The 24131-nt window shown below is 41.8% G+C and overlaps 2 protein-coding genes across 3 annotated transcripts in view; one reads left to right on the top strand and one right to left on the bottom strand.

The window, feature by feature from the left end:
* Positions 1 to 1134: 1134 nt before the first annotated feature.
* Positions 1135 to 1479, bottom strand: LOC306948353 (microtubule nucleation factor SSNA1-like; the record flags this gene model as incomplete). The annotated part of the gene is made up of 1 exon (XM_079537943.1): positions 1135 to 1479. One exon carries the CDS (start codon positions 1477 to 1479, stop codon positions 1135 to 1137), a length of 345 nt encoding a protein of 114 aa, XP_079394069.1.
* Positions 1480 to 3468: 1989 nt separating this feature from the next.
* Positions 3469 to 24131, top strand: part of WAC (WW domain containing adaptor with coiled-coil) — a gene marked incomplete at both ends in the record, with an annotated part of 53478 nt that continues 32815 nt past the window's right edge. For both annotated transcript variants that reach the window (XM_079538051.1, XM_079538052.1), the window contains 3 exons: positions 3469 to 3509; positions 3634 to 3670; positions 5081 to 5276. In XM_079538051.1, coding sequence (XP_079394177.1) covers positions 3469 to 3509; positions 3634 to 3670; positions 5081 to 5276 — 274 coding nt within the window. The remainder of the gene's footprint in view (positions 3510 to 3633; positions 3671 to 5080; positions 5277 to 24131) is intronic.

Raw genomic sequence — 24131 nt, forward strand, 5'->3', positions numbered from 1 at the left:
CTGCTGTAATACATGAATGAGCAGGACAAAATGCATGCGCACACGTATTCAGTAAGTACCAGAAATTGAAACAAGACAGAGATTTCTGCTATATTCTTACCTCCTCTCTATTCTCTGACTTTGGTTCTATTTAATCTCACCTACAAGAATGTCTAACAGCTGCATGTTTACTACTAATCTAATTCTGACCCTTCACGTGCATTTATTTGTCTCCATTCCAGGTTGTTCACTATTCTTTCCAGCCTTACTCCAATATTATTTGGTCCTCATTTATATGGTACAACTCCCTGCAGCACTGTGCCCTGCAAGGGCATGACTCCCACTTGCACCCTCACCATAGCATAACTTCTTTCTAATCAAGGCTTTAGAGTACAGCTTCAGAAAATACATAAACCTGATACAGTCTTACAGCTTAAGCTTTCGTACCCTGCTTAAATCATGTTTTCCTCAAATTATCCCTCCAAAACTCCAGCTAAGAGATGATTGTGAACAGGAGCTGTAAACGTATCACAGAGATGACTCCAGGCTCCTTAAAGAGAAGGCTAAATAGCTAATTCCTATTTGGTCCCCAACAGTAAAGCAAGAAGCACTAGTGCCTGAGCTACTTTCATTCACTACAGTGGTCTTCTTTCTAGACATGGATGTAGGGGAAAAGAAAGCATACGAAAGAAAGGCAGCAGGATTTCAGAGAAGCCATGAATGCAACTAAAAGAGCAATGGAAAAAATGCAAGCATTCTGTCCAGATTTAAAGTCACATTCTATCAAACAGGCATTCCACAGTAACCATCCAAAAGCTAACCAGTAAAACATTTCTCCTGTTTTTCAGAAGAGCCTTGAAGCATCACTACATCAAAACTGACAGCCTGAAATCTAGTTCAGTTATGCATCTGCAATATAGTTTTGCAGTGATTTAAGAAATTATATAAGATTATTATTAATTTTTTAATAAGAAAACAGTAACTTTATTTCATTTGTTTTATCTACAGTTTTTCTAATGCATTTAAAAATCATGGGAAATGTGGAAAGGTTGGAAGAAAGCCCCCTCAGCTTATACTGCTGTTGTAGGGTTCTGTGCCTGACCACATCTCACCTAGTGGGATTTTAGAATTGCCAAGTCCAGACATTTGACAGCTTCAGGTTACATTACTTTTCAGTTCTGGTACATGCTTTAAGCTTCCCACTTCCTTCTTCAGGACATTAAGCAAAGTTCTGGAACTATCCAAAATCTTCATGTAAGCAGCTTCAGTTTCAGCAAGAATTTTATCAAGCTCATTTCGCGAAGCTACCTTCTGAGCCAGGTTTTCACACACGCACTCCAACTGTTCATTCAGAACTTGAATTTCATGCTGGAGTTTACTTTTTTCCTCTTCTGCTTGCTGGATCTGTTTGTTCAGCTCCTCTTTTTGCATACACAAGTCTTCAATACACTTGACGAGCTCGTTGTTGTAACCTTGAAGAACAGCTCCCTGCTGCGTCATCCTCTGCTCCTGTCTCTGAGCTCTCCAACAGCTTCCTGAGGACTCCTCTCAGCAGGGGCCTTCTTTTACAAAAAGAAACACAAAAACAAAAACAAAAAAACCACAAAAAAACACACACAAAAAAAAAAAAAACAGAAAGAAAAAAATACGTAATAAGAGTTTTTGCTATGCCACGTTTAAACACATAGAGTCACAGGGAAAGATGTGCTACTACAAGCCAGCAGGCCAGTGCTGAGGTGTGCTGTATCGCTTCTCTTATCAGAAAGGAGGCAGGACAAGATTCGGGCTTCACATCGTAGTATGGTTTGGGTTGGAAGGGTCCTTAAAGACTATCAATCCCAAACCCCTGCCATGGGCAGCGCTCCCACACAGCAGCTCAGGCTGCCAAGAGCCACATCCAACCCGGCCGTGAGTACCTCCAGGGACGGGGCACTCACAGCTTCTTTGGCAGCAGCGCCAGGGCCTCACCCCTCTCTCAGTGAAAAATTTTCTTGACATCTAATCTGAATCTCCCCTTTTCTAGCTGAAAATTATTCTTCCTTGTCCTATCATTACCTATCCGTGTAAAGAGCTTACTTCCCTCCCATTCTCAAGCTCCTTCGAGCATTGGAAAGCCCCTATCAGATTTCCCTAGAGCTTTCTCTTCCCCAGGGCGAACAGCCCCAGCTCCCTCAGCCTTTCTCTACAGGCGATCCTGTGGCCTCCTCCGGACCCGCTCCAACAGCCCCGCATCCTTCCCACGCCGTGCCCCGAGCCAGGCGCAGCGCTCCCGCCGAGCCCCACCGGCTGTATACGTGCACCGCCGCTGGACCCGGCCCGGCGCAGTCACATGACCGCGGGGTCCCGCCGGCCCTCGGCGCCCCTCACTCTCACCCGCTCCCCCCACGCGCGAGGCGGCCGAGTGCCGCCGCCGCCTCGGGAGGAATTGCGAGGGAAGGCGAGAGGCGGCCGGCCCGCCAGCTCCCAAGGGACATTTTAACAACCTCTCCCTGCCGAGCGCCTCTCGCGCAGCCCGACGTACACAAAATGGCTCCTGCCTATACATCAAGGCGCTGGGCGGAAGGGGAGGGGGGGAGGCGAGGGGAGACCTTCCCTTTCCTATCCCCCCTCCGCCCTCACCTCTCCTCGCGGCCCCCCCCGTCGCCCCCACCTGCCTGGCGCTGGCGCTGCCGCCCGCTCGGCTCGCACCGGCCGCCTAGCCGCGGGGCTCCCCTCGCGCGGCCCGCCCGCAGCGCGGCCCCCGTACGCTCCCCTCGGCCGATCGGACGCGCCCCGCCAACAGCCGCGCCGAGCGGGAGCGCTGCCGAGCCGCGGGGCGAGGGGTCACGGAAATAGCCGAACGGTTCCGAAGGCGGCGTCACCCTGACGGGAGCGTGAAAGCCTCTCTACGGAAATAACCGATGTTTTCCGAAGACAGGTAGCGTTCGGGAGAGGAGGACGAGGCGGGCCGGCCGGCCGGAGGGGGGAGGAAGGGGGAAGAGTTACGGAACGAGCCGACGTTTGCCGAAGGGAGAGACTGAAGGGCGTTGGGCTCGGCGGAGACGGCCGATGTTTGCCGAAGGCAGAGTCGCCCGAGAGCAAAGGGGACAGAGGGGACGGAGCGCGTCGGAAAGAGCCGAAAAGAGCCGACGTTAACCGAGCGCGGCGTCGCCCGAGTTTCCCGGATGTAGTTGGAGGAGCGGCGGCGGCGGCGGGCGCAGCGGGGGGAGGAGGCGGCTGCGGCGGCAGCGACGGAGTCCGCGCTCCCGGAGCGCCTCAGCGGGGCCGAACTGCCGGCGTCTCCCCTCAGGCTGCGCGCGGCGGAGATGGGCCCGTGAGCGCCGCTCCCAGCCCAGCTGCCGAGCCGCCCCCTCCCTCCCTGCCCCCTCCCTGCCCCCGGTCGGCGGCGAGGCGGAGCGCCGCTCCCCTCCTCCCCCCTCGGCGCCCGTGGCCCGGCCGCGGCCGTCCCTTCCTGGTCCCCTCACACTCATACACACAGGCCGGGCATTGATGGTAATGTATGCGAGGAAACAGCAGAGACTCAGTGATGGGTAAATCCCCTCCTCGGCCCCGCGGCTCTCCCCCCGCCTCCGCCATGTTTGGGCCCCTTCCCGGCGGCCGGTAACGGCCCTTGCTAACGTCTCTCTCTCTCTCTTTTTCTCGCCTTCTCCGCAGCTGTCACGACCGCAGGGGGGACTCGCAGCCCTACCAGGTACCGCCGCGCCGGCCGCTAGGCCCGGGAGGAGGAGCGGGGCAGGGCAGGGAAGGGAAGGGGGGGGGAGCTACTCCGGCCCAGGCTTCGGCCGCCGCCGCAGGCCGCGCTGCCCCGCGCGGCTTCTGCCCGGCCCGCGGCGCCTTCTCGGGCACCGGGGGGGGGAAAAGGGGGCGAGGCGGCGGCCCGCAGCCGGGAGAACGGGGCCGCCGCGCCGCTGCGAGGGCCAGGCCGGGAGGAGAGGCCTAGCGCGGGGCCGGGGCCTAGCCGCCGGGAGGTGCGAGCCCAGGGGCGGGAGAGCGCGGCGGGGTCACGAGCGGAGGAGCCGAGAGCCGGGGGGAGGCGAACGTTTTTCTCCTAAAAACAAAAGGAGGCCTGTTCGCCCCCCGCCCTCCTCCCCGAGGCCCTTCTTCTCCCCAAAAGTGCCGCTGCGGGCTGTAACCTGAGCAGGGCACGATTTTAGACCCTGAACTGGGGTTGCCGGTAAGGCTTCCTTTCTACAGTTGCCAGCTGCTAGGTGTGTTCAAAAACATCAGATCCTCCAGCTTTTGGCAATAACTTCACTTTAAGTACAGCGAATCCCATCATCTTCTGCCTTGTCCGTGGAAAAAAAAGAAATTATACCCTGAGGAGGGTGTGAGTCTGGGGAACGCCATGTGTTGTGACACTGCTCTTCTTAGGGCACGTAACTGAACCGTTTTATTACATTTCTGAGTATTTCTCTTACTGTGAAGTGTCATCTGACAGTCTGAGGCAGCTGTCAGTGACAGTTCACGTAATGTAAACAGTTGCCACTCAGAAGCTCGCTCTGCAAAACTGAGCAGGTCAAGGAGAGACAGAACATGTTTTGGTAAAAGTTCCCAAATGAATTGTCACATTACGTGTTTGTCCCCTTACATCCCCACAGAAATTCTAGATTTTTATCGTATCTGTTGTGGGTTTGCTAGTACTGAAGTCTGTCTGCAGAAGCTTAAGGTAGAGGCTACAGGAAGTGGTCTCCATTACAGTATGGATATTTACAGTTTACTCTGATTAAATGTAACTTTCTGTTTATTTCTTTGATACCAGCTGCGCTTGTGCTTATTTTAAGTGCCAGAAGTATTGTGGCCCACTTACTGCTTAAAGTTTGCAGTCCCTCACTGAAACAAAAAGAAATTAGGCACATTTTAACAGCAAATGTTACATTAGATGTCGTGGTGGGAGCAAATGGTTTTGTCCTAATTACAGAACTTGTTGCTTTAATGTAGGTAATTAAAATTAGGAGGACTAATGGTGGTTGTTTAAATGGGAAATGAAAATTAATTACTTCAAAAAGTATCTTGGAAAAAAGATCTAAAATTTATGACTGATGTTAGAACGTTCTTTCTGTAACTTTAATGAAAATGCCTATTCTCTTGTGATCTGTTTCAGGCTCTTAAGTACTCATCCAAGAGTCACCCAAGTGGTGGTGATCATCGTCATGACAAGATGCGAGACACCACAGATCCTTCACCACCAAATAAAATGTTGCGGCGCTCTGATAGCCCTGAAAACAAATACGGTGACAACACAGGGCACAGTAAAGCAAAAAGTGTGCATACTCACAGAGTTAGAGAGAGGGATGGTGGTGAGTTATCTTTAATTAACCTTTATTTAAGCAATTACTGCTTTCTCATAGAATTAAACAGATGTTACCCAGGTGAAGGGAGCATTGCGCTAAGCGATGTTCTTTGGTGCTTGGAAGACTACAGTGAAACCAAGAACCATGTTTCCTTGGAAGTAGGCATTGTAACACCTGTTAGCTGTCTTATTTTTGCAGGTATGATAGTTCTTATTTAAACTACGAAGGTTAAATTAACTTCTTTTTTTTTTTTTTTAATTAGTATATCTGACTTATTTCAGACATACTGCAACATTCAATAAGGTGAAACCGTATTCTAGATTTTTCACTAGTATTGGCAGTCTTAGAGGCTTAAATTGTTGTTTTTTTTTAATAATTTCGTGTTCCTGTAAAGCGTTTAATAATTTAATTTTTAAAATAATTTCGTGTTCCTGTAAAGTTTTGTGCTTCGTAGGCTACACACTGTAAAATGATGAAAAAGCTTTGTATCTAGTTCTAGTTGCTGTGTAGAACTGCTAACAATTTTAAAATCAAAGACAGCACTTAGTACAGTATCTCTTGGCAGAAGCTTAGTCAGGTAGCCTCCTGTCTTTTTACACTGTAATTTAAATGATAATAGCATGCTCAGAAGTTTTAAGATGATGTTATTTTCTGTTCCTACCTCCTAGAAACACCTAGGAGTAGGGTTTTCCTTTTAATAAAAGGTAGTAACAGCTGGAGGTTTGAAAGGCTTGTTACTGACTGAATTTGGAAGCCTGTTTTGTAAGTATTGTTCTTTGTATTGTGTTATAAAGTATTCAGGTAGAGAACTTGAGACAAAGAAGCACTGATAAAAGTTCTACATAAAGTTAACAACCTGTGATGTCCAGATGTATTTATTGCTGCTGTATGGTTACTTGTTAAAGTAACAAAGAAAATACCTTTGTCTCCTTTAGAGTGTATTGGTTCCATACCACATGTACATTTATGGTGCTCGACTGTTCTAACAGTTCTTATGTTTTCCCACATTTGGGGATTAATAGTAGACTGCTGATAATCAGATGTTACTCTGTAGAAGGTTTGCAAAGACTGGCAGCATTTCTTAGTACGTTGGTTTTCATTATATTTGCACATACTTGTAAGCACTGTAATCTCAGAATGAAATGCGTGTGCCAAACTGGTAGACTGCTATTCCACATTACTTTCCAAGGCACAAAAGTGCCTTCTCTTCCTTGCTTGCCTGTCCAAAGGTACTTGTCCTACCTCCTCCTTTAATTCTGCTGAGTTCTGGTGCAGTCAGTAACCCGATTTCAGTGAAGCTACATTTAGTGGAGTTATGCATATATGAGAACATTTGGAGGATGAGGCTCTGTGTGGGGAGCATATTCACTTATTTTAGTACTAAAATTGTTTCTGAGGGTAGAAACAGATTCTAAAGCTCTCACTGACTCTGGACTGAATTGGTGAGTGATCTGAGGTGTGGATGTAGACAGTAATGATGGAGGAAAAGGAATTATTTGTAGTTTTGTAAGCGTAAGGAACCCTGTCCCACTGCTGTTAATACAGTGAAAAATGTACTTTATTCTATCTGAATGTGGACTTGTCTAAATTATAGGTCAGTGGACTGGGAGAAAGAGGTAGTCTTAAACAGTTTGAAGGAAGTTGCTGATTTTGAAGGAGCATCTACATTATTCTGTATTGACAATGAAGTGATTTTTCTTGTGTGTGTGTTATTAATAAGGTTACTTTGGTGCCTGTTTCAGTGTTTTAGCACATACTCAAAACAACTGAAGTTAAGTACTGTGTATTACTGAACCAAAGCTGGGCAGATGTGAGCCAAGAGAATGCCAGCTTTGTCTTCCAGAGTAACTCCTTGCAAGTTTGAAGCTGTTGCATCTTATTTTCTATGTCCCACTAAGGTTTACTGAATCTCTCTGTCAGTGTGAATTAAAGGTAGGTGTTAGAATGTAGGTGAATGTGGACACTTCCACGTTGCTGATACCCAAAGGCACAATCTAATAGTTTGCAGTGTTCTCTCTCAAATTACTCGGAGGTACTATTTTGTTTTGTTTTGTAATATTCCCTCAGTTTTGCAGGTACAGATGTACCTTGGGGGAAATAACAAAAATCTTGCTGTGTTTAAGTGAGTAGATATCAAGGAAAAAAAAAGAACGCTAGAAGTTTTCATCACAGTTGTACTTGGTTTTGTCAACACTTTGCAGTGACTTCTGGGGGGGAAAAATAGGTTTGTTTTTTTTTTTGTAATTGCTGTAGGTTTCATTATTTTAAAATGAGTAGTGCTTGATTTGGGGCTATTACAAAGGCATTACTGCCTTCCTGTGATCTAGCTGAACTTAGCAAAACAAACCTCATTGAAAAATCTCCAGTAATGATTTTCCCAGTCTTCACTGAAGCCCCAAATAAGCAATCTTTTTTTTTTAATCCCTTAGAAATCAATTCAGAAATGTGGGGTATTACTGCTGAACATAAATGTGAATTTACCTGCTCCCTTTCAAGTTAGTGTTAAAGAAAGCGCTCTTAGTATCACCTGTACTAAATTTTGCTCTGGAGTGATATGAAAAGATCCAGCATGCTGATGGGTGCTGGGGGCTCATTTAGTCTTGATTGACTCTCTTCTCTGTGGTAAGGACAGAAAGGGCTGACCCTTGTTTGAAGGTGTATGTGTACCCACAACATGAAAGTGCTGTGACTCGACTGGTTTGAAGTGAATAAAGAAATGTTAGAGCCCTGCACTGTGAAAAGCTTTGCTGCCCATATAAAGGTATTTGTTATTGTAGCTTACTGGGAATCTTTTTTTGTTTTGTAGAAATGTATCTGTAAGAAATGTTATTATTAATAATACTGATGATACTATCAATAATAATTATTGATAATTTGATTAGTAATTAAGGTTTTAGAACTTGGGCTAAGAGTAGGCCCTCCATACTGACACAGTGCAAGCAAAGCATTTTTCACAGTTGCTTCCTACGTGTTTTCTGTGGAAAGAGAGCACAGAGAGAGACGTTAGTTACTCTGTAGAGAGACTTCCAAGTTTATCTTGTATTAATGGTAAAGTACGTGCAAGTTTTTGTCACATCCCTTGTTTTCAAGGAGTGCTTGTAAGTCTAGCGTATCAGAGTGCTGGAATAACTTTGCTTTTGCTTTCAGGTCCCTGTGCATGAGGATATTATCTGTGTGTGCAAGGGTCTGAAATCTAATGAACAGCCACCCTCTTCTCTGTATCTCTTATTTCTAGGTCAGCTGCTATAGGCAATGGTGGAGTTGTAAGAGATCGGAGTCTTAGGAGACCAACTCTGTGAAGTTCCTGAACAGTAACAAATAGGGAGTTACAGCTGGCATTGTTTACAGGGAGTGGAGCTATGAAGGGCCTTGTGAATGTAGAAGAGTGTTTCCATTAAAGAGAGGAGGGAAGTACAAAGACTTTAACATTATAGTGCCCAGGGGTGGTAGATGATCTTTGTAAGTCTTTTCAAAGGTATAAATGAGGTAGTGATAATGTTGGAAGTACAGGAAAGAAAAAGGAAAGCACTCAGATATGTAGGGTAGCTTTGGGAATGCTGTGAGGGGGGAGGTGTGAGTGTACGTATATCACTTAGGAGTAAAAACAAAAAGGTGGCCTTCAGAGTTTTTGTTTCGTTTTTAAAATGATATTTCTTCTGACTTAAAGGTTTATGTGCCAGGATGACCAACAAGTGATAGCAAAGAGGTGTAGCAAAACTTAGTCCAAATAAAAATAATGTAGTTCAGTTGATTGATGTACGCAGATGTTCCTTATGGTGCAAATACTGTGCATTTTTCCACATTTATCATTAGGAGACTTCAAAATAAATGGGTTCTTCATGTTGGGATCTTAATGGATTCTTTAAAAGAAATGGAGAGCATAAGTATACATGATGTGATTTTCTTTTTTTGCTGGACTGTATGCTATTTTGTTTTCATGAAATTTGATTGTAATTTGTTATTTAAATTCCAAAATATAACCAAAGTTGAATACTTCTTCTGCACACTTTTTTAATTGGCAATTAAGAATACTCTCAGTAATGGCTCTTTCTGCTCTGTGCTAAGATTCATAATTGTTGTGCTGTCAGAGCCTGTGTGGAACAAAGCATGTGTTCCTAGTTTTAAAGAATTGTTGCTGGGAGCTGGTGTCATGACTTATCCTGCATTGCTTTTAGTGGTTCCTGAAGGAGTCCAGAGTCCTCGCTGCAGAAGGAATGCTCAACAGCTGGATGCAGGAAGTGAACTTTTCTTTCCTGTGTTAGCAACCGTCGTGGCAGAGGAGGGCAAGAAGCAAACCGTTAGTTACATTAGCATCATTGTTAATTAGCTGACAGAAATGAATGGCATTAGGGCTGGTGGAAGGGAGTGGAAGCTGCCTGGGCAGCGTGCGTTGAGAAGAGGAAATTAAAGGACTGCTGAAAACAGGGAAGCCTGAGAAGAGTGAAACGTAGTGCGGGGCGAAGGCTTGAGGAGGCAGATGGTAGCCATTGAGTCAGTGCTCACTGCTATAAATGGTCCGTTACTGTGAAGAAGGTTTCTCCACAGTCACCACTCACCTGGGATGAGTAAAGTCTGTGATTCAGATGAGGGTGTGGGTCATCCATGAAACAGGCTTTGAAAACTGCATCCCCAATGTCAGATTCCAGGACTGCTCAAATCTTAAAAGCTTTCTGTTGGATTACAGGAAGAAAAAAAAAAGAAAAGAAATGGAAAAAGTAGTTTTCTGTTGTTTTCTTTAGGTCTCCAATTTGGAATAAAAGCTTTCTTGTGTATCTCACTAGTAGTAGAACCTTCAATTGGTGATAGTTAATTTTAAGAGTTTGCTATAAAAGTTGGGAAATTATTGGTAATACGGTTGTAGAGAATGGAAAATAGCTTTAGATTTGCTCTGTAAGCTCGACAGAGTTTCTGAAGTGTCTTTTTATTGGATCAGTTGTATTAGTTTTTTATTATGATTTGGTGGTTAAGGCTTTCTTGTCTTTACTCTGCTGTGAGAATCTCAGAAAAAAAATGGGAAAGTGTAATAATAGTGTCACAAATATACCTTGTGTATACACTTCTTTAGTTTTGATGTTCATAATGTTGATGTTCAAAATTACTTTTGAAAACTATCTGCAAAGCTTGCTTTTAAAAAGCACAGGATGGAAGGTGCTTTTAGCTTCTTATACTAATAATAGTCGGAAGGAATTGTGCCGTCAAGATGACAGTATTAAAAGCTGTGACTTTAAAGTATGCATTTAGATGGGTGAAGTGCTCTGTCTTCTGATGAAATTCAAGTATCTGATGTAGTTTGAAAGAGTAAAGGCAATGTTCTAATGGGAGACCATCCAAAGTGGAAGTTCCAGCACGTGGCAACAAGTGATGCTGCTCGTTTGCAAGCTGTTGCTGCAGCCAGTTCCCAAAATCTGTTGGTATTAGGATAGTGATGCTGGGAATGTTACTTACCATTCTCATTTACTAGTATGTGAAATACAGATCTGTGAATAGATAAATTCAAGGTTTCGCTTTGTGGTTGGTTTGTTTGAAGGAAGATGTATCTCTTAGTGTTGTAAGAACTCATAAACATTTTAGATTGTAAGCGTAATTTGTTTAAGCAATTCTAATAGCTCAACCTGATAAGCTTCTATGTGCAAATTTAGTATTTGGAGAAGAAAAACATTGTCCTTGAACAAGTTTTGTGAAATTTGCATATCCCTGGTGCATTAAAAGCACACTCCCTTGTGATTAGTTTACTTAGCATCGTGCTTTCTGAAGGTTTGCTTCCAGACTGAGTTTGCAGAAGTTACGCAGGCTACTGTCCGAGCTTCTGTACTTCCAGATTGCTCTTCTGGAGTTGGAAAGCAGCAATGAAAACAGGTAGTTCTGATGAGTTGTCTGCTTCCAGGCAACAGTGAAGAGAGTAATTTGTAAATGATGTGGCATTATTTACTGGAATTACTCTGGGCTCTCTAATGGCCCCTGATTAAAGTTAGTTCCTTAATTGCTAGCTGGGACATAACTCCTTTTTCTGAAGAGAAATACTGTTTCTTGACAACTCACATTTTTCTTCCCTGCTGCTTCTATCCTCTCCGCATAGACTATCCAATAAACCTACGTAAGTCAGTGCATTACGCAGAACTTGCAGACAAAGCTCTGCCCCTGTTCTGGCTCAGAGAAGAGATTTCATTGAAATGTGATTTGCCTTCTACACACTGTCATCTAACTCAGCGTGCTGTAATAACTTTGTGGTGGAAAACAGTAATTCAGGGGCACCGAGCATGCAGCGTTAACTGCTTTTGTTTTTGAAGTCCACTTCTGTACAAATCCCACAAGGCACTTCCTGGGAAAATCTTTAATCTTGAAGAAGACTGTGTTCCTTGTTGAAGTTCTTCAGTTAAGGGGAAAGAAGCCGAAAAGTACTCTTGTTGAAAAGCAGTTCTTAACAGTGATGCTTGTAGTGCTTTTGTTTTGCCTGCGGTTGGTTGCAATGTAAAAATGAATTTCTGGACTTAAATGTGGCACTGGAAGAAAGTGCCTGCATGCTGTTACGTTGAGGTAGATGATGTCCTGTTAGTGTTTTCTCTTGAATTAGGAAGGATACCAAAACATGGTCGTACTGATCTGCAGATGCTTCTGCTGCAACTTCAGTATGAGAAGATTCAGTTTCCTTTCTTGAAGGCCTTTTGCAGATTGCCTAGAGGTCTGCTGAGAAGTTCTGTTGAGGAGAGATCAATTCAAATGAGTTTGGTGAAATAATACTGGCACTATGTTCAGGTTAATGGGTCTGAAAGAAACACTTCTGTATTCATTCCTTTTCTCTTGGACAGTACTTGATTTTTCTTCAAACTTGAGAGGTTCAAATGCAAGTTTTAAGATGATTTACACTTTATTTCTGACTAGAAACTGATGAGAAGTGGTGTCTTGGAGCCATATTCAAGAATAATGTCTAGATGGAATGTCTGAATTCCAAGTTAGTGGAAACGGTGGAAAATTGTTGAGTGGATGACTGACAAGAGACCTCATTATTCATTTTTATGCTGTCTGGTAAATGCATGTGGCTTTGACATGATTCCATGCATGTAGCAGCATTACTGTGTGTTGGAAAAGAACGAAAAGAAGGTGTTGATTAATACTTGTGTTGATTAGGTCCATTCGGAATAATTAGTTCCTTTTTGTGGCTGTTGTAAAGGGAGGAGTTGAACAGCATGTCAAAGTTCAATGCTGGAGTTTTTCTGCTATTTTTAAAAACGTTCCTAATTTTGCTTCTGCAGCAGCAGTATTGATGGAATGTAACTTAACTGCTTTGTCATCACTCAGAAAAGGGACATGGTGTGGTATGACTCCAAGTGACACAGGCAAGGTACTCGGATATGAACTGCTGGTTTCCAGAGCTGATTTCCTCACCTTCGTTTGTCTCTGGTGTGGCTGGAGTCTTGACAGTGCTTTTTTTTTTTTTTTTCCTAAGCTTTTGTTATTGGTATTTTGATATTCAGAAGCTAATTTCTCTCTGATGATTCTTACCAACTGAATTTAAACACACAGATTTTGAATCAAGAAAATATTATTTACTTCATTTACAGACCGAAAACTGAGAACTTATTTCAAAACTGCTTCCAAAAGTGTCATTAAAGATGTTTGTTTGTTTGTTTTTGCTATGTGTGTGGATTTAATCTCGTACCTAAATAGAAACATTCTCGTCTCTGAGGAACGGGTCGTAGGATTGTTCATGACTTACCACTAATCCGCAACTGAATGGCAAATAATAAAAACTATTCAGTAGTACAGAGCTAGCTAAGTTATGCAAGAGGGAAAATGCTGATTTCTCTGCAACTAGAAGTGGTCTGTTGTGTGAAATGTTACAGGAAGGAGAGTAAGCATTAACAGAAGGAAAACAACTATATACAATGATGACTCTTAAAAGAGATGTGAAACTCCTGACACAATTAAGAGCATAACTGCTGAGCACAGTGCTAGCCAGAAAGTTACATGATCAGGGGAATGTCGAGCAGGACTAGACAGAGATTGCCTCAGTGCTGATGTGACAGCTACTGGAATACAGTCTCTTGGTTTGTTTTTCACAGCTGGAAAAAGAGACTGATGTGGAGATTTTTCAGAAAAGAGATGAGGAAATGACTGCAACTGATGCTTGGGCATTAGAGGGAGAGAGATGAAGAACTCTCAATTTAGGTACAAAGGAAGCATTTAAGGGTTTATTTAACGAATAATTGCAGAAAAAAGAATTGGAATAATAAAGAGTTCTCTAAGGTCTCAAACAGATGCAAGCACAATCCAGTTCATCGAAGTATTCAGAAAATAGAAAAATTGGCACAATTTTCAGTGTTTTTAGAACCAATTGGAGTAACTTAACCGTGGCAATTTTTGCAGGGCTGGAAGTTTTAAAACTGAATGACTTAGTTTTCTAAGGTTTTTCTACTGCAGAAAGTTGAACTTAGCTGTTCAGAGGTCCATTGGTAGGTAAAACATTAACATGGATATTTGTAGTTCACGTCTTCTGGGCTAGTGGCTTGTTCAAATTAGAATGGATTAAAAATTGTTACTTCACCTCCTGAGTATCCTTCCAGTGGTAACCTTTTCTTTCGGGGTGGTTGAACTTGGCTCCTGGAATGTGAGGATTATGAACCTGTGGATATGCTTTGCATTGCACTGTAGGATTTGGTCATAGAGAGTGTGCTCTTTGGAGTGTGGTTCTGAGGTCAAGTGAAACTATGCTAGGTCTGGCAGCATATGCTCAACTTGCTTCACTGCTTCATACGTTTGCCAGATTGGATTTTAGTTTGAGTTGGCCATAACCACAAGCTTCATCCGTTTGAACACTATACGAGTATTGTGAAATGGCTTTTCTGTTGTAGACCTGCAGAATTTGTGTGTGGCAGAACAAATGTAAGATTCTTAAATTTGTTGTCTTCCTTGCCAGAAGAACTTATTGCAGAGAGGCTGACATGCTTGCCTCAATTGCTTTTTGAAGGCCCTTTTATGAGGCCCTTCAGTTTTCCCTCCATGCCATCAAACATATGAATTCAAAGTCAAATTTAGCAATATGGAGGTTAAAGAGTAATTGATACATTCTGTAAAGATTTCTGTTTGGGTTAGAGGTAACAGAATCGTAGAATGGCTTGGGCTGGGAGGGACACCAAGGATTGTCAAGCTCCAACCCCCTGCTGCAGGCAGGGCCGCCAACCTCCAGGTCTGCTGCTGGACCAGGCTGCCCAGGGCCACATCCAGCCTGGTCTTGAATACCTTCTGGAGGTGATGCTGCAGATGTGCTGCACTCCTTAAACTCATCATGTGGAGATCATTCTTTTGCAGAATGACATGAACTAGAAGTAAATTCATCTTCCCCTCCCATTTAAAAGCTGTTTCAGGTTTATCAAATTCTAGTGTTTCCAGTATTTTTTCTTGTTTGCTATGGTTAACTTTTTAAAGTGTACAGAAAATTAAAACAATTAAGAATCTCTTTTGTTCCTGAATTCTGCTACAAAAGTTTTCACTTGCTAGAAATGTAAGCTGTAAGAAATTCTGTAAGATGGAGTAATGAAGTTACTTCTTGTAACTTGAACGGAATTTTTAAGTCTTTCCTTTAAATGATCAACAGCTTTTGTGTGTGTAAGGTGAGGAAGTGAAGATATGCAATCAGTTATGCAAATTAAACTGTTGCTGTTTCTCCTCTTCATATCAAGTGTGCTGGGTTACCTGCTTGGGTACTTGTCAAGGTCTTTGTGACCCTCTAGGAAACAGAGAAGGCATAGGGTGGTGGCTTGGTGGTGACTTCTGGTTCCTCACTGTCCTGTTTTCTGCTTTCTGCCCTCAGCTTTAGCTTTGAGTGTGGGACATAGAATTGGGCTTAGAGACTGAGAAGGCTACAGGATGAGATGAGAGGCAGCATAAACCAGGCTACTTCTGTTTATCTTAAGTTTCATCATTTTTCTTTAATTATTAAATAAGGCAATACTGAACATCCTTTTTGCATTGGTTTTACTAATATTTTAAATAAATTTAAAAAAAAAAGCCTGATCGTGGTTAAATTAGTACAGGTTAGTGCGAAAAATATAAAGGAATTTTGAAGAAACTTCTTTTTTTTATTAGTAGTTGAGATGGTTTTTGCCCCTTTTCTTAATCAGTATGTGTTAGATGAGAATAAGAAATGGCAGTGTTCTGATCTTTAAATTGCAGCTGTTATTGTTTGATCAGTCCATACCTTCTGTGCTTTTAGGTAGGTAATGCTTGAATCAAGACGGATGATTTTTGTGCCTCAGGAAACTCCTGCCATAAAATCTGTACATGTGAGTCCACTACGTTTGATAACCTGAAATTCCTTAATGCTTCTCTAACTTCAGCCCATTGGGAGAACTACCAGAAATGCAGACAGAAAGGACTTGTCTTTGCCTCCTCATGGGCAGGTAACTAAAACCCCAAATGCTGCCTTGTTTAGTGGGGAAAAAACAGAGCTTGCAGCACGTTGCCTGTTACATGTGTGTGAGCTCACTCAGTACAGGTTCCTACGTGGTAGATCCTGAGTGGGAAGGGTAAAATCGCATTGGTGATTCAAAAGGAAGAAAATATATTTGTGTTTCATCTTTGTATGTGTTTTTTAATCATCAGTGCTAACGAGCTACACTTGTTTCTAAACAAGTTTGGCCGTTGCTAAAACGGTACGGTAGCACCTTGGATTTCCTTTTTCTGTATGAAGAGTGTGTGTCAGAGCTGCGCTGTCGTTGTTCCATACAGCTGTTCTGGCAGTGAAGCTTCCTACCAAAGAAAAGAAAACCTTGTGGAAACTGAACGTGCTGGTGAATTTCTGCAGCAACAAAGCACAATTAGATAATACATACAAATGTTGGTTTAAAAAGTGATTTTTAAGTAAGAAAAGGAACCATTTCTGGCCTGTGTCTAGTGAAGTGAGAGCTTTGTGTTTATTCTGTAACTGTATGTAAGGATTTGTGATTTCAGTGGTTTTGGTTCGGGCTCCTGAGCGCTTTAAGCTGCTTACTGCAGGAATCTGGGGATCAGGCTTTTTGCTAAAGGAAAACATGGTTTGAATAAAAAATATCCGTAGTAATGGGCGTGTTAATATAGGTTTAGAGGGCAGTGTGTTCAGTTACTACGGAAGCGATCTCAATGTAGGTAAACTTTTACAAAAAATCCCTCTTTCCCCCTTTTCAAACCTGTTACATCTATTGCTTTAAGAAATTCGGTATCTCTAGTAAGACTTTAAAAGTGTATGTTTGCAGAAGATGATATTATTGTAGAAGTCTGATGCACCTTGGAAAGCACTGGGCACGTCAGTCTTTCTCAAAATCTTTTTAAGAAATGATATTTACAGCTGTGTCCCAGTTACACACATGGGCTGCTTTCCCTTGGTCTCCTATCTTAAATACTTTTCTGTTTTATGTCCTTCACAAGCAGCAGTTCTTTTCCACTCCTCTCACTGGGTTTGTTACTGAGTTTGTCAGAGTAGCAGTTATCAATTATTCATATCTCTATCAGTAGCAAAAGCAGAGAAAGGAAGTCTGTGATCTGCCTTACTCATCTCGCTTGTATTTCAAACATACCTGCTCACTCACAAATGAAAAGGGAGAAATGTGGTGGTTTTGTTGTTTTCCTTGCCTTCATTAAAAAATAGTGCACGTTTGCATAAACACTTCTGTCCAGATGAGGTAATGCACCTTGCCTCATTTCTTCCTATTGTGTTTATTCCACATGTTTACGTTCCTCTGGATGATGGGAGATTTCATGTCAGGTGTCACCCTTGAGTAACATCAGTGGGTGTACAGATTCCTAGTTCAGTGTTTTGCTCGCTCAGACGCCTGCTGCTGACAGGTTAACGCGTGTAATTTTCTAATCCTCTCATTTCTTCTGGCAGAATACTGTATTTACCTGATTTGATGTGAGAAATAATTTGATCTTTCAAATTCAAGTGATGTCAAGTGCATCTTTCTGGCAAAATGCTGTGTAAACTTAGGGCTGAAGGCTCTCTGTAATCCTTTGGAGTGTTTACTTGGCTGGGGAAATAAATGAGACACTTGGGCAATCAGATAATCCTAAAATGCATTTTCAGTTTGTGAACGTAACCTGAGCTTTTGCAAAGAGGTCTGTTTCTCTAGCAAAGTGATTCTAGGAAAGCTTAGTTGAATTTTAAGTATGTGTTTAAGAGTTATTTAATTGGAAGATGAAAGAATTGCAATGTAGTGTGCTCCGTATTTTAGGCAACGTGCCTTTATTAAGCTGTGCAGAACATCCAGCCTGACACTGTGGCTATGGATCTATCATACTGAAAGCAGAAGGCTTATGTATATAAAATGTGTGTGCATACATATATGTAAAAAACATTTTTAGGTGGATGCTTGTTATAATTGAATGCTGAATGCAACTGTTCTGTGTGCTTATGTTGTTTCTTTTTTTTTAATACAGTGTATATTGAACAAGATTTCACTTGAATTTTGCAGATTAGTTTCTGCGTAGCTGCTTTTCTGTGTTCTTGGGGATTTTGGAGCCAGTTCTCTTTGTGTATTTTTCTGTCCCAAAGAGTATTTTAGCAGTTTTAAGCAGTCTGATCATCTCTGAACTAAAAAAATCTGTGGCCTGTGCTAGAGAGGAGCATAAGTCTAGCAAGTGCTGTGTGACCAGAGTCTGTGTGCCAGCAAGCATGGGTAGTGCAATGTTATAGTAGGAAACAAAATAAGTCTACATGCGTGCTGATTTTCTGAAAGTGAGCCTACTTTGCTTTCTTCTTTCAGAAGAATGCTAGCAACATGTTAACCATAAGAAATAAGGGTGAACAAAAGCTTACAAACTTAAAACATTGTAATGACTTACTTTTAAAAAGTTGCTTTTTGGCAAATTAGGGCAAAATGTGTGCAGATTTATTTTTATTTTTTTTTTAAAGAGTTTGAGCACTGAAGTGTTACTATCAGTTCAGCTCACCCTCTTTTTTTCGGAGTGGAGATGCTCAATAGCTTTAACGTTGTAGCAGTGCACTCAGTATTGAGGAGTGGTACTTACGGCTTCTGAAGCCATCAGGAACAATCAGAAATTTTGCCTTTTTAGAGTGAAGGTTTAAAAATATAGGCTTTGTGCACCAACCTGAATTAAGTGGTGCTTTATTCTTCTCAACTGTTTCCTTTATTACTAGTATGAAAAGCGTGGTGTTTTCTGTGTGATCTTCATGGATCATGCGTCTGCACCTTAAAACCTTGAACAGATAAATGTTTTTAATGAGATTATTCCAAGTGACATGGAATCTAACTCTTCCTCAGTTATGTCAGCTTCCCCTGCACGTTAGTGAAGGCGTGGATGGATTGCAGACTCTCTTCTGTTTACTGAGTGCATCAGGACTGCGAAGATGTCATTCCCTGACATCGGATAGTGTGTGGCTGAGGTGCTGTCAGACTTGTGTTACCAAACTTGATTCTCTTGGGACTGTATTTCAGCACCTTGTTCATGGGAGGGCTGTTTACTTGGGTTTCATGGCAAGGCATTAGAAGGGGGAAATTGAGTCTCTGGTCCTTAAGCTGCGCTGATCCACATTGGAGTTGAGGTATTGTCATCATTAGTTTGTGGTGAGAGTTCAGGCTGTCAGTTGAGCACTTCTCTTGTTTTGCATGTCATTATTAAAACCTCTTCCTGTATGAGGTACTTGCTTGAGGACAGCAGAACCTCTCTTTTGTGCTGTCTTTTACTCTATTAGAGGTAGAAAAGTTTACTGAGCTGTAGTCAAGAACAAAAGCATAGTTTTGCTTTGTGCTCAACTACGTGTAATTTCTTCTTAGGGGATTGCTCTTCTCTGAGTAATACAAATGTAATCTGTTAATAAGTGGAGCAGAATTAAAAAGACGTAAAGGTACTGTCATTGGTGATTCTGTACTGGGATCTTCTGGTGTTGTGAGTTGGAGGGAGCAGGACTCTGAGTTGCTGAAGTTCACAGTCCCTTCTCATAAAGGTAAAATGGTCTATCCTGCTTTTTCAACCTGATCAATCTCAAGGTAGCTTAGCGTTAGGACTGATGGTGTTGCTAGCAGCTGTCTATATTAATAAACACCCTAAATCCAAAGGGAAGGAAAAATAAAAGGAAATATGAGGACTTTGGTATCCACTTAGAGTTCTCGATTTCCTTTAAATTCAACTTGTAGTTTTCAAGTCCTTCAGTTGTGTCTCCTTCAGAAACTCTTGGTTCTTTCCAAGGTGTTCTAACAAAAATTTCAGAAGGTGATTGGATATTGCTGTATTTTAAGAGAAACGGGCACATTTACTCAAATGTTATTGCATACTGATCATCAGAAATGAATAGTATCTACATTTATTTCACAGATGACTTTAAAATCCTTTGTACAGTCTTTTGCCTATTCTTGTTTTTGCTATCAGGAAAACTACTGCTATCATTGTTTTCTGTAAAGAAGAAAGCTGGTCAGGATTTATGAAGTGAGAGAGTCTTCTGTGGTGGCTTCGCTTACCCTAGATAGACGTGCACTACATTTCTGTGACAGTGCTTATGTAAATTTACTCATTCTCATCACAGTGGTGAATTCTGAGTGGATGACAATATTAACCAAGGCAGGGCTACCTGTGGGAACATATCTACGTGCCCCCAAGTAATTGGATGTCTAGCTTTTTTTATTTTTATTTTTAAAGGAGTTAAACTGTTACGTGAAGCAGTTTGAATTTTGAGTTGTTAGGAATTTCACCTAGGTGAAGCGTTATCTAATCAGGTATTTATCTTACATATATTAACTCAAAGTTGGTCAGAGAGAAATCATTGAAATATGTTTAACTTACTTGTCAGGAGACTTGAAGATCTGTTGTTTGCACTACTCAGAATTCAATTCAGTGTTGGGAATGAGCCTAAAAAAAATGCCACCACCTCTGGGAAATGGAAATATCACATTATGCAACTGCCTTTTCCAGCTATTCTCTCTCCCTTCTTGTTCATGTTCCTTATTCCTGTCTCTTTTCTCTGAACTGCTCTGTTGTTTACTGTTGTGAGAGGACCTGTAGAAGACCACCTGCAATTTTATCTTCTCTTCTCCCTGTGCAGAGGTGGTTGGAGTCCCTAATTTTTGGTAGAGCACCTGAGCAAAACTCTGTTCTACATGTGAGCTAACATATAATTCAAAAGATAAGGGTAGAAAAAAAGGCTGTAGAGAGATGACTTGTCTGCCATCACGTTCGTAAAAGAGCTACAAATCTTCCAGTTTTCCCCTTTCTTGGTACCCATTTATGCTTTTCAGGAGTGCAGTGGAAATGTGTTTGTCCCCTTAGCCGTTTTGCAAAGAGCAGCTTTGGGACGTGGGGTCTTTCTGGAGCTCACTGCATCCACTGAACTTTGTTCGTTGGACCTAATCATTTTTGAAGTTGCGTACAGGTTGGAAAATGGTTTCTCACTGTTAACTGTGGGTGAGCCGAGGGCTGAGGGGAGGAAGAAAACAACAAAATAATTATAACAAGGAAAACAAATTGGACCGGGATGGTTGGCTTATATCTCTTATGCCAGTGAGAAGTACCAGAACTGGTTGGTCTATTCAGACTGAAGTGCAGCCCTTGGAAAACAGTTCTCCTCTTAGCTTCTGGAGTCTTGTGAGAAGTCTGAATTTAAGTTGAGCCCTTTTATAATTACCTTCACTTTCATTTTCGATGAGCCAATAACTGATTTTCTTTCTAGAGCAGCTTGGACTCTTCAGCCTGAAATTGAACTTCAGTGTATGAAATAAAATTAGATGGATCTAATTAAGAATACCAATGTAAACAAAAGATAGCAGATTCATTATGTAATGCATAAAAAAAATTAGAAGCTAATGTTTAATTATAATATTATCTTGAAGCTCTTCGAGTTTCAGGAAATTTGGTTATGTTTGAGTTTCAGTAGTAAAACAGTGTAAACCCTTGACCTTCAGTGGTTTAGTACTCCCCTCTCTTCCTTTTGGAGTTATTGGTTTCTTTCTACCATTTTAGAAAGAAAGCTGTATTTTAACCTGTTTTTCTGAAAAAGAACTTTGCAGAATCCTTTTCATCCTTTTTAGTAATTTGTCCCACTTTATATATGATTCTGTTCATAGTGATGTCTTAGACTGGTTTCCATGAAAGTTTGTGTAAATGGTAACCTGGAGAAAAAAATGAAAACTTCCTTCCATTGGGAAGAATGTCCTGAGAAACAGACATTACAGAGCAGCCCAGGCTTCACTGTTCCAGTTAAGGAGATGGAGCAGGAGGGGAAAAGAGGCTTTGTAAGTTGTTTTGCTCGCAGTGTAAAACTTTCGGTTTGAAGGGTATAATGAGTATTTAATTGGACAGCAGAGTGATCAGGCTCACATTTTCTTTTGGCAGAGCACTGTGCCTTCAGTTTTGTGTGTTATGATTTTCTGGAAGGTGTTACTGACCAGTTGGTATATTCTCTGAGGCTGTTGCTCTGCTAGAAAAATGCAAATTTTTTTTATAATTTTAATCACTTGTGGAAGGCAGCCATATTTTATTTCAACACAGCAGGCCACATAAAAATGCACTAAAAAAAAAAGGGGGATTTTGTCTTACGTGCAGCAAATAAAAATGGCTGTGATCGGCTGTTCAGTTACTTCTGAGGCTTGGGTATTGCGTTCCCATTATGTTACTTTTATTCCCTCCCATATGGAGAACTTCAGCGAGTGTTTTGCAGAGACCTCCATCAGACTAACAAAGATGGAGGCTGAAATACACTTCAGACATCTTCGTTTGGGTGTACTTAGATAAGGCTTTTTTCAATGCTTAAACAAGTTTTAGTTATCTCTGTACAATGTCACTACCACTGACTGTCATGCTGTTACATTTTTTCTGATGACAAATAATTAATGTCTGTCTGTGCTGTTAAGGAAGTTCAAATTCTAGTAGTGTCTCTAGCTTAACACATTTGAATACATACTAGCTAAGAGATGGAAAGGATTGTGGCTGAGCTCTATGTGAGTATAAGTAAGTTGAATGAAGTTCCTTGCTTCTCTACTGCCCCATATTTCTTTCCAAATGCTTGGTTTCTGAGCACAGAAGACTCTCAGATCCCTTCCTGAATCCCTGTCAGCATTGGAGACAGTGAAGGGAAGGGACTGGCCTTGAGGTTCAGCTGCAGCACTGGTTTTTGCTAGGGAGCATTTTTAGTGCTTTTTGCCCAGCTGGTAAGCATTTGCAAACTTCTGTTTGCATTATCTACACTGATACTTCTTATTATGGTTACAGTAAGAGTTACAGTATTAAGAGTTACAGAGTAAGTATCTTGGGAGCCTAAGTGCTCTGTGTATGTTAGACTGCATGAAGTTAGGAAACGTATAGTCCAGTACCGTGCAATAGTATCCTGCTGCAGCTACTGCCAGCTTATTCTTTGTGCCTGGCCAAAATCTTGGGTGTCTGAGGTGGTTATGACTAGATGTTGCAGTTGCTAATATGAGTTTTTTGGGGAAGTTTCAGCTTGTTTTGAAAGACGGTGGGGGGAGGGAGAAAAAAATTAGGTGCTTATTAGAGCAGTCTAATCTTCAATTCAAAGTATCCTTGTTTCTTAATTTCCGAGTTGAAGTGGTGTCAGGGGAAACATCAGTTAAATGTGAAAATTATTGACAAAGTTGAAGGTATGCAGTGGGCTGTGATATTCTTTCTTCACCCTGCGTTGTCTGCTTTCCAAGTCCAGCATGGTGCTGAAACCTCATTGCAGCTCAGACTGTATTTGCTTCAGTAATTTGGGTCTGGAGAGCACTTAATAAAAATTGTGCAAGTGAATCTTGGCATAGCTGAATTTTCCAATCTGCAGTAGGCATTAAGTCACAGCCTATTTTTTGAATTGGTTCCCAGAATCATGCTTTGTGTACTTGTGCTGATTTTCATGCATGAGTGAGGAAGATGTGATTTTTTTTTTTTAATTTTTTTTTTTTTAAACCTTGAAGAAAATGATGATAATTTAACCTTACGCTGTCTGTATTTAACTGCTTCCAAAATAATGATTGAGCTGAGAAAAGTCACAGCGATGGTGCTATAGATATGTCCATAGAAAGCTCTGTAACTATTGTTAAATTCTAGGATGTGCTAACAGGTATTTGAAAAGCACAAGCCTCTTGATCCTTCTTCTTCTTTTTTTTTTTTTTTTTTTTTTTTTTTTTTTTATGCAACAAATAGATAAAAACAGTAAAATGTTACAGGGGAATATCTCAAGGGGTGCTAGAATTCTGTCTACCTTAGCAGGCCTCTTTCTGGGGTATGAAGTAATCTCAGCTATCCTGCCTTTGTGATTTGGATCTCAGGAGCAAGTTGCCATGCGTGCACTTGCAGCACAGACAGCCATATAAAATGTATTGGGATTAGATACTGCTAAGGGTATTGCTGGTATACCAGTAAGAGGAACCTCCCTCCTTATTTGAAGTAGGCTTCCACATAGTGATCACTTTTGGCCAACAGTTTTCACACAGTAAACTTTGGAAGCTCCTGCGCTGTTTTTCTATGGAATTCTGAGCTAGCAGTGCTTGCTGGGCTGGACTGCCAGAATTCCTTGAGAGGTTACAAGGTTTTGGTCTGCAGTTAATTTTGTGGATCTTTAATCCATTAATTTGTATGAATTGTCTAAAACTCTTGTTCTTCAGAGCGTTTGCTTCACTCTTGGAAGCTTTCTAACAGCAAACATCATTTTGGCAGCTCCCTTCATGCTCATTCCCTTTATGTTCTGGCACTGATCTAAGTGTAGAGCAGTGTTAACCATAAAAATAAATGGAGGTCTGAGGGGAAAACTTGCGCCTTTAACTGCGCTCTGTAATAGCTCTAGACATTATCAGGTGTGGAATTATGCTTTGCTGTTCCAAAGCCTGACCAGCATGTCCTGATGACCCAAGGTGGGATCTTGCTGGAGAAGCCATGAGGGGCCCTTGT

Source organism: Tetrao urogallus (assembly GCF_951394365.1).
Source record: "Tetrao urogallus genome assembly, chromosome: 7".
Classification (NCBI taxonomy): domain Eukaryota; kingdom Metazoa; phylum Chordata; class Aves; order Galliformes; family Phasianidae; genus Tetrao; species Tetrao urogallus.